Source organism: Ochlerotatus camptorhynchus, unplaced genomic scaffold, assembly GCF_037179485.1.
Source record: "Ochlerotatus camptorhynchus isolate MF236.1 unplaced genomic scaffold, CSIRO-AGI_Acam_v1.1 ptg000007l, whole genome shotgun sequence".
Taxonomy (NCBI): domain Eukaryota; kingdom Metazoa; phylum Arthropoda; class Insecta; order Diptera; family Culicidae; genus Ochlerotatus; species Ochlerotatus camptorhynchus.
The window spans coordinates 2,501,816-2,515,399 of record NW_027040499.1 but is presented as its reverse complement, the minus strand read 5'-3'; the positions used below and the strand labels follow the sequence as shown (position 1 = coordinate 2,515,399).

Sequence of the window (13,584 nt, the reverse complement as noted above, 5' to 3'; positions counted from 1 at the left end):
CTTACCGTAATCCTTAATCTAAATTATATATATTTAAGTCAAAGATTGTCAAACCTACCCTAAAGCTACGGCTTATATACCTAAAGATGCATGTGTGATAAGAGATGAGAGAGAGTGATAACGAATACCATTGTACAACACAAGTAATACATTTGATCACCCGATCGATGAGAGGTCAGTGGTCAACCCGATCAAAACAAGTAGTCCAAACCCAACTCACAGCGTGAATACACGGTCGATTGTGCGCGACAAAACGAAAGACAAATTTTCTTGATCCAAGGTCCGAAATTGGGTTTTAGTGCTTGTCCGCGACTTTAGTGCAAAGTGGGAAAGCAGAAGATTATTCAATTCCTCCAACGGTGCGCGATCGATGTGTGCTAGTCTTGCGCTCTAGTGAAAGAGCGAAGATAGCAAAAATAAGTGCTAGTTAGTGTAGCCATTCTACTGGCCCTTTTGGCAGCCGTTTCGACGGCGAAGAAAAACCTTCGGTCCAGCAATTACAGCCAACTGGCTTTGTACATTTTGGTCCTTCGAGCCGGATCGAAGGAGACCCAGGTCAGAAGGTTTAGTGCACGAGTGGTGACTAATTTCCCGATCCGTTCGACCAAGTGATAGCCGGCAAGAGACCGTATAGAAATTTGCGCCATTGCATTGGTGGCTCGCAATTGCGCCAAGTGTTGTGCGGAATACTGGATACGCCAGATTCCATTTGTGTGGCTACTGAATAGCCGTTAACCATTGCTGCTGGCATTGTACGATCCCCGAGAAAGAATAGTGTGTGATCTCCGGCAAGCAAAGCATTGTTGCTGTGCCTTGCTTTGATAGGAGAAGTGTGCTGCAATTAGCCTAATAGAATTTGCCCGTAGTGCGGCCCAAATTGAAGAGTGATTATTGATTTTTTGGCCTTATTGGCGGCAATGCAGATACGAACGACACGTTAAAGTGACCATAGTGACAGTGTTTGCACCGATCCGCGAATTCGCGACGCAATCCGTGTATTTCGGCGAGAAGGATTTTCGTCCGACGAAAATAATCGAGGATTATTTCGATATCGTCCGCGTCGGGAAGGAGCATTTCGAAACCGTTTTTCGCGATCGTTTCGTACTAGATCGGTGCAAAATGCTGGACAAGAAGATCGAAAAAAGGCTGACTGATTTGGAAATCGTGAAGAAAGGCCTGTACGTGCATCGCGATGGCGTTGAATGGTTTGTGAAGGACTTTCAAGAAGATCGTGATTCATGCCAGATACCCGTGCGGCTTGAATCTCTGGACAGAGTGTACCACGAATTCCTGGAAGCGCAAGGTGAAGTCGAACGGTTGGATGACGAAGAACAGCTGAACGATCACCTGACGGAACGAGCCAATTTCGAAGCACGTTATTTACTGTTCGGCGAAAGGCTTCTTGCTGTCCAAGCGAACAGCAGATACCAACCAAGTGGCACTCAACTCATCGATCCATCCTGCACCAGCCAATACAGGTACATTCCACCTTAGACTTCCGCAGATTGACCTCCCCAAGTTTAACGGGGATTTCTCGAAGTGGTTGTCGTTTTGAGACACCTACACGTCGATGGTGCATTCGAATGCGGATATTCCCACCGTGGCAAAACTCCAATACCTCATCCAGTCACTCGTAGGCGAGGCACGCAAGCCGTTCGAGAGCGTGGACATCGAGGCCGATAACTACGCTGCCGTGTGGGATGCCCTGCTAAAAAGGTATGATAATCGTAGATTTTTGAAAAAGCAGCTTTTCCGTAGTATCCATGACTTCCCATCGTTGAAAAGGGAATCCGCCAACGAGTTACACGAGCTCGTGGACGAGTTCCAGCGGCACGTGAAGGCCCTGGCAAAGTTGGATGAACCTGTCCAGTATTGGGACACCCCCCTCGTAAACATCCTGTCCTACAAGCTCGATCCAGCTACTCTTCGTGCGTGGGAAGAAAAGACCAGCCAGCAAGACGACGTCAAGTACAACGACCTTGTTGAATTCCTGTACCAGCGTGTACGAATTCTGAAATCCGTAGCATCCGATCTGCTACAACGCTCCCAGCCGGTTCAAGCAAAGGTGGCTGGCAACTTTCCTCCTCCAAAGAAGTACATTCAACCCAAGGTTGCTGCCAACGCTGCTGCATCTGATAGCAGGCCAAACTTGCCTTCTTGTTTCGCTTGTTCCGAACGACACTTCCTCTTTCAGTGTCAAGCTTTCGCTAAATTGCCCGTCAGCCAACGGAGAGAGCTGGTATCCCAACGAAAGCTGTGTTGGAATTGCTTCCGAACAGGTCGAGAACGGCACCATACGTTGCTGCATGATTCATCCCAGTCTGGTAAGAGTTCGTCCACCCCGCCGTGATGTCAAATTTCCACGAAACGGCGCAAGTTCCACCCATGTTGGCTACCCGAGGACCGTCTACCTCATCCCAACAAATAAGCATGTCGGTTCAGTCCCACGCCAGCACGGTTCTCCTTGAAACAGTCGTTCTCCAAATCGTTGACGATCACGGACATGTTTTCCAAGCCCGAGCTCTACTGGATTCCACTTCGATGTCGCATTTTATGTCTAAGGATCCTGCGAATCTGCTCTCCAGCTCCCAATCCAAGGTTGATCTGTCCGTAGCTGGAATCGGACAATCCCACCGGAAGATCAAGCATGTAGTAGCCACTACAATCCAGTCAAGAGTCGGATCGTTTTCTACGAAACTCCAATTCCTCGTGATCGAGCATCCCACTGCTGATCTACCCACCATATACGTGCAGATTACTTCATGGAACCTTCCGAACGTGCAGTTAGCTGATCCTGAGTTTCACATTCCCAACAAGATCGACTTAGTCATCGGTGGTGAAGCGTATTGGGACCTACACACCCACCGGTAAGAAGCTCGATCTAGGTCCAGGCCTACCCCACATCATTGAGACATACTTTGGTTGGACATTCTGTGGTTCAACTTCTCAAGATTCCTCTAATACGATGGTATGCCAAATGTCTAGCACTGATGCACTTCTGGATGCCACTCTCCAAAGGTTTTGGGAGATTGAGACGATTCCGAACCAATCCGTTCATTCCGCTACCGAAAAGGCCTGTGAAGAACTCTACATGACAACCACAACCCGAGATCCTACCGGGCGATACGTAGTTCGCCTACCAAAAACGGACAATCCGGCAGTCGTTTGGGGAAATTCGGAATCCATTGCCGAACGCCGATTCCTCAGCTTGGAACGCCGACTCGAGCGTGATCCCAGCACCAAATCCTCTTACCACCAATTCATGGAGGAATATGAACGTCTCGGGCACATGGTACAGATTGACGAACCTGTGGACAACACGATGCCGCACTGCTACCTTCCACATCATCCCGTGTTCAAGCTCTCGAGTACCACCACGAAGACGAGAGTAGTGTTTGATGCATCGTGTAAGACAGTATAAGGCTATTCGTTGAACGATCTACTTCTTGTCGGACCAGTCGTTCAAGACGATTTACTGTCGCTCGTCATGCGGTTTTGCTTCTACCCCATTGCCCTCAACGGTGACGTCGAGAAGATGTACCGTCAGATGCTTCTCCACAAGGCAGACTGACCGTACCACAGGATCAAATGGCGCAAGGATGCATCCGAATCGATAGCTACCTACGAGTTGCAGACCGTGACCTACGGCACTGCTTCTGCCCCGTATCTTGCCACTAAAACTCTCCAAAAATTGGCGAGTAATGCAGGTCACTCATTCCCTACCGCTGTGGAACCAGTGGCCAAGAACTTTTACGTCGATGACTTTCTGTCAGGTGCCGATAATGTCGAGTCAGCCATCCAAATTCGACGTGAAGTATCAAAATCAGTATTTAAGGAAATTGGTTAATTGTTCCGTATTTTTTTTAACGACATGTTTCCTGCATAGGAAAATACAGTTATGAACATTTCAAAGGTAAATTTAATCTAGTAAACCTTATTTAACCAACAAAAATGTTAAAATTGTATTTTTATCGATTTCGTGTTTCAGGCACATTAGCCAATTTCTCATTTGTGGGCGCTGAGTATGATTCGTTTTCAGTAAATGAAAAAAATTCAATCCAACCCCGTCAATCCAATTTAAATTTTTGATCATTTTGTCTATCAGCTGTGAACCGTTAGACTTATCACATTACAAACGACAATGATAAAAAAAAGTTTTACAATTATGAGGAAATCAAGGATATAATGTTCAGGTTATGTTCAGTTATGTCCAAAATAGGGAAACACTTCCATCTCAAATTGCAAAAATAAACAGTGAACCAAACACTGCTGTGGGAACCCAACGTTGAGTATAATTTTATTCACCTACTTTTGGGTACAACTAACTTACTTTTGGGTGGAAAGCGAGTAGAAAATTCCATACGAATTGCACACAACTAAATGAAAACTACTTTGACCCGCTTTACTTACTTTTGGCTACCTGCAATATAGTGCCGGGATGAGTGAAAGTAAGTACTACTTTAGAGTACTTTTTTCTTACCGTTTAGGGTAAAGTTTCCCCAACATTATGGTGGCGAGGGCGAGCTAAGAGTTTTGTCAAATTGACATTTGAATCTTTGTTTACAACAGCAGACCCGGCTATTTGCGTTGACAGCGACTCTGTAGCTCTTTACTCCTATGAGAAAATCCATAGGCAAACGTCGTGAAATATGGCAAACTTCATACTATCCTTTCGATCCTTTCACTCCACCAAAAATTCCCATAAGAAACTGCCTATATTTGCTGGAAGAGAAGATTTTTCGACGGTGCCGTCAACGCCAATTTGAAAATTCATTCTTGGAAATATCTTTTTTTTTTACTGACCGAAATATATTTGTTTGGACTGACCGACTGAACGAAAATCACCCCTTAAAACACCATCCACAATCTAAACTCCATTGGGAACGTTCGCACGTCACTCGCAGCTGTGAGCACGCACTTCTTCACATCAATTAATTTCATTACAACGCTCCATACTCACCAAGCATGCGAATGATCGCTTTCCTAGATTGGGATATCCTCGAGGGCCCATTAACGGATCCGTTTCGCACTCCTGAAAGTAGAAAAACGTAGAAAAACTAGCAAATTCAATTCTGTACGGCACTCATGGGGACGCAAACATGATTTATTCAACTAATTTCATTTTCGAACGTTCCACTTTTCGGCACGTTCTTAACGTTCCGCGGACTATGGACGTTACAATTGCCCGTTGGTGAAGATTGACGTGAAGCACATGCTTGTTGTTCTTTGCTGAGCGGCATCAACATCAGAGCTCATAACAATCACACCATGATTTTACAGCGGAGAGAAGAAAAATCTTTATCCCGATATTACGTACCTAGCTCCTCGGTCCGCTGCGTCCGGGACCGAATCTGCATTCCCATTCGGCCGTAGAGAACAATCATCACCACCATTGGCACGGCGAAAAATAGGCATGTCGACAGCTCCCACAGGGGAATTCCTTCCGGATTGCTCAGCATCGCGCAGAATGCCGAATCCTCGATTTTCTCTTGTGCTGGAAGTTGGGGGAATGGAGGAGAATGCGATAGGAAATGGTTACCAAAAATAAACAAAACTGGAAGGCAATTGTACGCGAGAAGGAAAATTTGGTTTTCGCTACGATCCAATCTCCCTGATAAAATATCCGCCTTAAAATGAAAGCAGTTGGTGGCGGCCCAATTTTCAAATCAATTTTAAAGTAATATTACCTACTGTATCCCATGTTTGTTCGATGATTTTCTCAATCAAATGGTATTTTATTGGTAATGGTTGCGATTCTTTTTTACTACAGTCATCTCTTCATATCTCGATGCATCGATAAGTCACAACTATTTTCTATCTATGTCGATGGTTATTTCGGTCCCTTCGAACGGTCTTGTTAGCCTAGTTTAATTCAATATCCGTCCTTATACCTACTGCCGGTCATCGCGTTTTTGTCAAAATTGAGGTTTTCATTGAAAATGATGGTAGCTAATCACCCATATTTCCATGATACTAAATGAACTCAACAATTTTATTCAGGAAAAGTTTTGAAAATCAGCCAAATGGGTTGTCCCATTATTGACATAAGGAGCAATGGTACGATGCAAATTTAACCCTCCGTTACTCGCGCTGTTGTACTTTGTATACACATACACACATGAGTTTTCCATTGCCATTTTGTTGCTGAGTTACCAATCGATCTGAAACCATCGAGTATTCCTCAAAAAACTTGTTTTGATCTAAACAAGCTAAACTTTGATTACAGTAAACACCTAAAAAATGCGGATAATAAGGAAAATGTAAATGGAAACCACGTGACCATACTACGTGGGATTTGACTTAATTGATTACAACATGGAATATATCGAGATCCTGACCAGATGGAAAGTTTCTGTCTCCGACAAAGTTTTTCAGGAGATCATCGCCTAGTCGCTGGCGGACAGTAGTTCAGTATTTTCTCACTACGTGGCGCTAGTATGCATGTGAAATTCTCGCATGTGATATATCTCGAGATCCTGACCAGATAGAAAGTTACTGTCTTTTACAAAGTTTTTCAGGAGGTCAAAGTCTATTCCTTGGTGCTCAATAGTTGAGAATTAGATCACTACGCGACGCTAGTATGCACGTGAAATTCTCATATAAAATATCTCGAGTTCCCAACCAGATAGAAAGGTACTGTCTTCGGCATTGTTGTTCAGGTGGTCAAGGTTTTTTCGCACGTGGACACTAGTTCAGAGTTTTCTCACTTTGCGGTGCTACTATACATGTGAAACTCTTGCATATAAAATATCTCTAGATCCTGACCAGATAGAAAGTAAATGTTTCCGGCGAAGTTTTTCAGGAAGTCAAGATCTTTTTGTTGGGTGACAATAATTCAGAATTTTCTCACTATGCGGCGCTAGTATATACGTGCCTTTCTCGCATATTCAATAGCTCGAGATCTTGATCAGCTAGAAAGTTGCTGTCTTCGGTAAAGTTGCTTAGGGGGTCTAGACATTTTGGCTGGTATACAGTAGTTAAGAATTTTCTCACCATGTGGCGTTAGTATACATTTACCCTTCTTGCATATTCTATTAGACTGATGCAAAATTTGAAATTTTTGCTCCACAGTGCTTAAACGGTTGCAAATTAGGTCCTGCTTAGCCTCCCAAAATTTGAACTGCTTTAGTAAGAAACTGACTTGGCACAAACCATTTCAAGTTTATATGGGAATTACTATGGGAAAACTTATGTTTTTGTTCATATCTATCTAACAATTCACCACATAACTATGCTTCTAAAAATGATAGCAGTCGTTGTAGCAAATGTTCTCTACTACAACTTTGTTGAAAACCACTTTTCAATCAAATATGAGGAACAAAAATTATTAATGATTCAAGTCACTGATGTCTTATGATTATGCTCATTCAACTGTTCAGCAGGCAACATTGGTGTTTCTTGTACGAAGAATAGAGCACAAATATCATGGCTACTATGTCACACTGCAGAATACAGTGTTGCCCACAGAAGAGCTGCTTGATCATGCCATAAGATTATCAATCTCTTAAACAATTAATAACAATTTAATTTGACATTTGGCTGAAAAACAATATTGCGCAAGTTGTAGCTTGAGAAAGAATAAGCCGTAAGAATAGTGATAGAAATTTTCTAAAAAGCAATATGGAAAATGGGTAGAAGACAATGAACAAAAAGTTTGGGTTTCCCATAGTCATTTCCATATAAACTTCGAATAGTTTGTGCCAAGTCAGTTTCTTATCAGTTTAAATTTTGGGAGGCTAATCAGGACCTGATTTGAAACCGTTTGAGCACTGTGGAGCGAAAATTTCGAATTTTGCATCAGTCTAATATTCTATATCTCGAGATCCTGATCAGATAGAAAGTTACTGTCTACGACAAAGTAGTGGCTGGTGGACAGTAGTTCAGAATTTTCTCACTTCGTGGTGCTAGTATACATGTGAAATTCTCGCATACCAGATAGAAAATTACTGTCGTCGCCAAAGTTGTGCAGGATATCACAAAATTTTTGCTCGTGGACAGTTGTTCAAAATTTGCTCACTACGTATCGCTAGTGAAATGTAAAATTATCGCCTGTGATATACCTCGAGATCCTGACCAGATAGAAAGTTACTGTTTTGAACAAAGTTGTTCAGGAGGTTAAAGCCTATTGTTGGTGCACAATGTTTCAGAATTTTCTCACTACACGGCGCTAGTATTCACGTGACATTTTCACGTATAAAATGTTTCAAGATCCTGACAAAATAGAAAGCTACTGCCTTGGGAAAAGTTGTTCAGGAGGTCAAGGTCTTTAGGCTGATGAACAGTAGTTCAGAATTTTCTCAATGCGTCGCGCTAGTATACACGTGCAATCCTCACATATGCTACAGCTCGAGATCCCGAACAGCTAGTAAATTTCTGTCTTCGGAGACAGGAGATCAAATTTTTTTTTGCTGGTGAACAATAAATAGTTCAGAATATTTTCGGTATGCGGCGCTAGTGTGCATGTAAAATATTTGTATCTGCTATAGCTTAAGGTCAGGAAGCAACTGTCATCGTCAAAATTGTACATGCGGCAAAGTTCTTCCGGATGGTGAACATGCAAATGTGTTTTGTTCAAAGCTCTCTCATTTTACGTCCAATTTTTGATCTCTTTGGGTTTAGCATAAGGGTTCTACTACTACTTTTAATTTCAAATTATTTCTTTGGTCAATTCTGAGAAAATCAATCATGATTCTTCAGAGTAAATTCTGAAAAATAGTGTAAATTTGGGTGAACCTTTGGTATATAAAATTTGAGCAATTTGCCTCTTCATATTTTCATTCAAATTTTTTTAAATGTTCTAAAAAGAACGAAAATTGGACGTTATTAGGGCGTGTCCTTAAACTTATGATCGGGAGTGTACGGTTTAATAAATTTCTCCATTCAACTGAGCAAAAGTGCCTCACTCTCCGTGCACACGTAAATACAGGGATTTTTTTGTTCTAGACGATAAGACATTTTGAAACTAGCCTAAATGAAAGGGAGGCCCTAAACATTAATTTGGTGCAAGTTTCAGCGATATTGATCTTTTAAGATAATGTTTTCCATCTGAGATACGTGTTACCACTAATTTATCAGAGGTATACAAGTGGAACGACTCACCCCAATTTATGCATCCACAAATCTGTATGCAAATCTTCACCAGTAAAAGAAATCCAGAATATACTTGTCTTATCCCACTTAGGCTGATATAAATTGTATTTTTATTTTTTATAATATTTGATATGCGAGAATTGCCCGCCAAGTTTTGAGACATTTTTGAACTACTGTTCATCAGCCGTCACGTATATCCTAGCGCCACGTAGTGAGAAAGTTATGTACTGTCGACCAACGAAAAAGTTTTGATCTCCTGGACAACTTTGCCGATGACAGTTTATCCGGTTTCAAAATATATCTTATGCGAGAATTGCACGTGTATACAAGTGCAATGATGTGAAAAAAAATGAATTTCTGTCCACCAGCCAAAAAGCCTTGGCTCCCTGAACAATTTTGCCGAAGCCAGTAACATTCTATTTGATCAGGATCTCGTGATATTTTATAAGTGAAAATTTCACGTGTATACTAGCGTCGCTTAGGAAATTCTCAATTATTGTACACCAAGCAATATTCTTTGACCTCCTGAACAACTTTGTCGAAGACAGTAACTTTCTATCTGGTCAGGATCTCGCAACAAACCACATGCGAGAATTTCACGTGTATTCTGGCGACACGTAGTGTGAAAATTCTGAACTATTGTGCACCAAGCAATAGGCATTGACCTCATGAACAACTTTTTTGAAGACAGTAATGTTCTACCTGTTCAGAATCTCGAGCTATAGCATACGCGAGAATTGTACACGTTTACTAGCGCCACGTGGTGAGAAAATTCTGGACTACTGTCCACCAGCCAAAAAGTCTTGACCCCCTGAACAAGTTTGCCGAAAACAGTAACTTTCTATCAGCTCAGGATCTCGAGCTATTGTATATGCGAAAATTGCACGTATATAATAGCGCCACGTAGTAAGAATTTTCTGAACTACTTCATCAACGACATCCTGAAAAACTTTGCCGAAGACAGTAACTTTTTATCTAGAAAGGATCTAGAGATATTTTATATATGCAATAATTTTACATGTATACTAGCACCGCGAAGTGAGAAAACTTTGAACAACTGTCCACCAACGAAAAGGCCTTGGCCTTCTGAACAACTTTGCCGAAGATAGTAACTTTCTATTTGGTCAGGATCTCGAGATATTTTATATGAGAATTTCACGTGTATACTAGCGCCGCGTATTGAGAAAATGTTCAACTATTGTGCACCAAGAAATAGGCTTTAATCTCATCAACAACTTTATCGACGACAGTAACTTTCTATCTGGTCATGATCTCGAGATATATCACATGCGATAATTTCACATGTATTCTAGCGCTACGTAGTGATAAAATTCTGAACTACTCTCAACCACTCAAAAGGTTATGATCTCTAGAATAACTTTGCCCAAGACAGTAACTTTCTATCTGGTCAGGATCTCGAGATTTTTCATGTTGTAACCAATTAAGTCAAATCCCACGTGGTACGGACACCGTTTACGAGGTTTCCATTCACATTTTCTCTATTATCCGCATTTTTTGGGGGTTAACTGTGATAAAAGTTTAGCTTGTTTAGTTAAAAACAAGTTTTTTTTAATGAATACTCGTTGGTTTCACATCGATTGGTAGCTCGGCTGCAAAATGGCAATGGAAAACTCACACTGTTGTACAAAGTACAACGCGCGAGTACTCGTGTTACAAAAGTTGGCGCGAGTAACGGAGGGTTAAAAGCGTTTTTCTCGGCTTGCTGATTTGTCCTAAGGGACGGGCTTGCCATGAGCGGCCGTCTCTATCTATGAATAGTCACCCACTCTATAAGTGTTCTGCATATACAGGAATGGCGTGGAGGCTAGTGCCCACAGCTTTTTCACGGCTGTCCTTCAACCAATTGCGCTTATTTTCTGTAGGTACCTAGTTTGAGATTGACCCTAATCACATTAAAAAAAAAATCAGTTGGATGGCACCACACACCGCGCTCTTCGAGATATTTGTGTATTCCAAATGTAGAACCATGGACCATGTTCTCTAAATATCGATACCCACCCCACAAATTATGTATATAGTACAACGATACTCACTCGGTGGATACTCGATGTAATCGATGTCGGTGAACACGGCAAAAGGCACAGCGCTGAAGAGGCTGACGACCCACAGGCCGGCGATGATTCGCACCGGACGCTGCAGCCCGGACATGGTGTACAGGTGCAGCGGATGACAGATGGCCAGGAAGCGCTCCATCGAGAAGGCCACTATCGTCAGCACCGACACGTACGTCGATGCCTCCGAGATGAGGGCCCGCATTTTGCAGAAGACCAGCCCCAGGTTGTACGGATACTGGTGCCAGTAGAGGCTGATTTCGTACGGAAGACCTGTGGGAGAAAGAGAGAGAGAAGGAAAGAGATACATTTCGGTTGACGTTCGGTTGGGCAAAAAATTGAGTGTCTATTTTATTATTTATTATTTTATTATTTGATTTATAGAAATGATCCTCTTGATGGACCCTGTGGTGGCGTTGCCATCATTATTCGTAGACGAATCAAACATAAAATTCTTTCTTCATTTGAAACCAAAGTTTTTGAAACTTTGGGAGTTTCTGTTGAAACAAAATTTGGACAACTTACGTTTATAGCTGCCTTTTTGCCATTCCAATGCGTAGGCCAGAAAAAGAATTTTCTCAAGGGTGACCTCCAGAAACTTACCCGTCAAAGGTCTAAATTCTTCATTATTGGTGATTTTAATGCAAAACACCGCTCATGGAATAATGCTCAAAGCAATTCCAATGGTAATATTCTGTTTGATGATTGTTCTGCAGGTTATTACACTATTCAATATCCAAACAGCCCAACATGCTTTTCTTCTGCGAGAAATCCCTCCACTATTGATTTGGTCTTAACTGATTCATGTCAACTTTGTAGCCAATTGGTTACCCATGCTGACTTCGGTTCTGATCACGTTCCAGTAACTTTTGAAATATCCCAAGAAACAATATGTAATCCCAACAGCTCTACTTTCAATAACCATAGAGCTGACTGGGAGAAGTATCGAACATTTATGGAATATAACTTCGATCCAAACATTCCTTTGCAAACCAAAGATGAAATTAATTATGCTCTTGAATCTCTGACTACTTCTATAGTTGAAGCAAGAGCTGCCTCAGTACCAAAATGCGAGGTTAAATTCGATTCAATTATAATAGACGATGATCTTCAGCTCTTGATCCGTCTTAAAAATGTCCGTAGGAGACAATATCAAAGAACACGCGATCCTGCCATGAAAATTATCTGGCGGGATTTGCAAAAACAAATTAAAAAGCGATTCTCTGCTCTGAGGAACAAAACTTTTGAAAATAATGTTTCTAAATTAGACCCGAGTTCCAAACCTTTTTGGAAACTCACAAAAATTTTGAAAAAACCTCAAAAGCCTATTCCAGCGCTTAAAGAAGGTGGTAAAATTTTGATCACAAATTTGGAAAAAGCTCAGAAACTTGCTAAGCAATTCGAGAGTTCCCATAATTTCAGTTTGGGTCTTACTAGTCCTATCGAGAATCAGGTTGCTCGGGATTTTCTGAATATTTTCTCTCGGGAAAATATTGTTGATGATTCCTGGGGGACTGATTTGGACGAAGTAAGGTCTATAACTAAAAAGTTTCAAAATATGAAAGCTCCAGGTGATGATGGAATTTTCTATATCCTCATCAAAAAACTCCCAGAGAGTACCTTGTCTTTCTTGGTAAAATTATTTAACAGATGTTTCCATTTGGCATACTTTCCTGATAAATGGAAAAATGCAAAAGTTGTTCCAATTTTGAAGCCGGATAAAAATCCAGCTGAAGCTTCTAGCTACCGCCCAATAAGTTTGCTTTCTTCAATAAGTAAACTTTTTGAAATGATAATTTTAAATAGAATGATGCTTCACATCAATACGAACTCATTTTTTTTGCAGATGAGCAGTTTGGATTTCACCATGGGCATTCAACTACTCATCAACTCTTAAGAGTTACCAATTTAATTCGTTCAAACAAATCTGAAGGCCACTCAACTGGAGTTGCTCTTCTAGACATAGAAAAAGCATTCGACAGTGTTTGGCATGAAGGTTTGATTGCTAAATTGAAAAAGTTTAATTTTCCACTTTATATTATGAAATAAGTTCAAAATTATTTGACTGACAGAACTCTGCAGGAAAATTATCAAAATTCCAAATCTAATCGACTACCTGTTAGAGCAGGAGTTCCTCAGGGTAGCATTCTTGGGCCTATATTGTATAACATTTTCACTTCGGACCTCCCTGATTTGCCTCAGGGTTGCCACAAATGTTTGTTCGCTGATGACACAGGCATTTCAGCTAAAGGAAGAAGTCTTCGTGTTATTTGCAGGAGACTGCAGAAAAGTTTAGATATTTTCTCTTCTTATTTACAAAAATGGCAGATTTCTCCCAACGCTTCCAAAACTCAACTTATAATATTTCCACATAAGCCTAGAGCTTCACTTTTGAAACCTAGTAGTAGTCACATAGTCACTA

The 13,584-nt window shown here is 41.3% G+C and overlaps 1 protein-coding gene across 3 annotated transcripts in view; it reads right to left on the bottom strand.

Annotated features, from left to right (window-relative positions):
• Positions 1 to 13,584, bottom strand: part of CapaR (Capability receptor) — a 531,594-nt gene that overhangs the window by 176,213 nt on the left and 341,797 nt on the right. For all 3 annotated transcript variants that reach the window (XM_065217358.1, XM_065217375.1, XM_065217367.1), the window contains exons 5-7: positions 11,145 to 11,435; positions 5,318 to 5,494; positions 4,961 to 5,032 (exon numbers count right to left, since the gene is read on the bottom strand). In XM_065217358.1, coding sequence (XP_065073430.1) covers positions 4,961 to 5,032; positions 5,318 to 5,494; positions 11,145 to 11,435 — 540 coding nt within the window. The remainder of the gene's footprint in view (positions 1 to 4,960; positions 5,033 to 5,317; positions 5,495 to 11,144; positions 11,436 to 13,584) is intronic.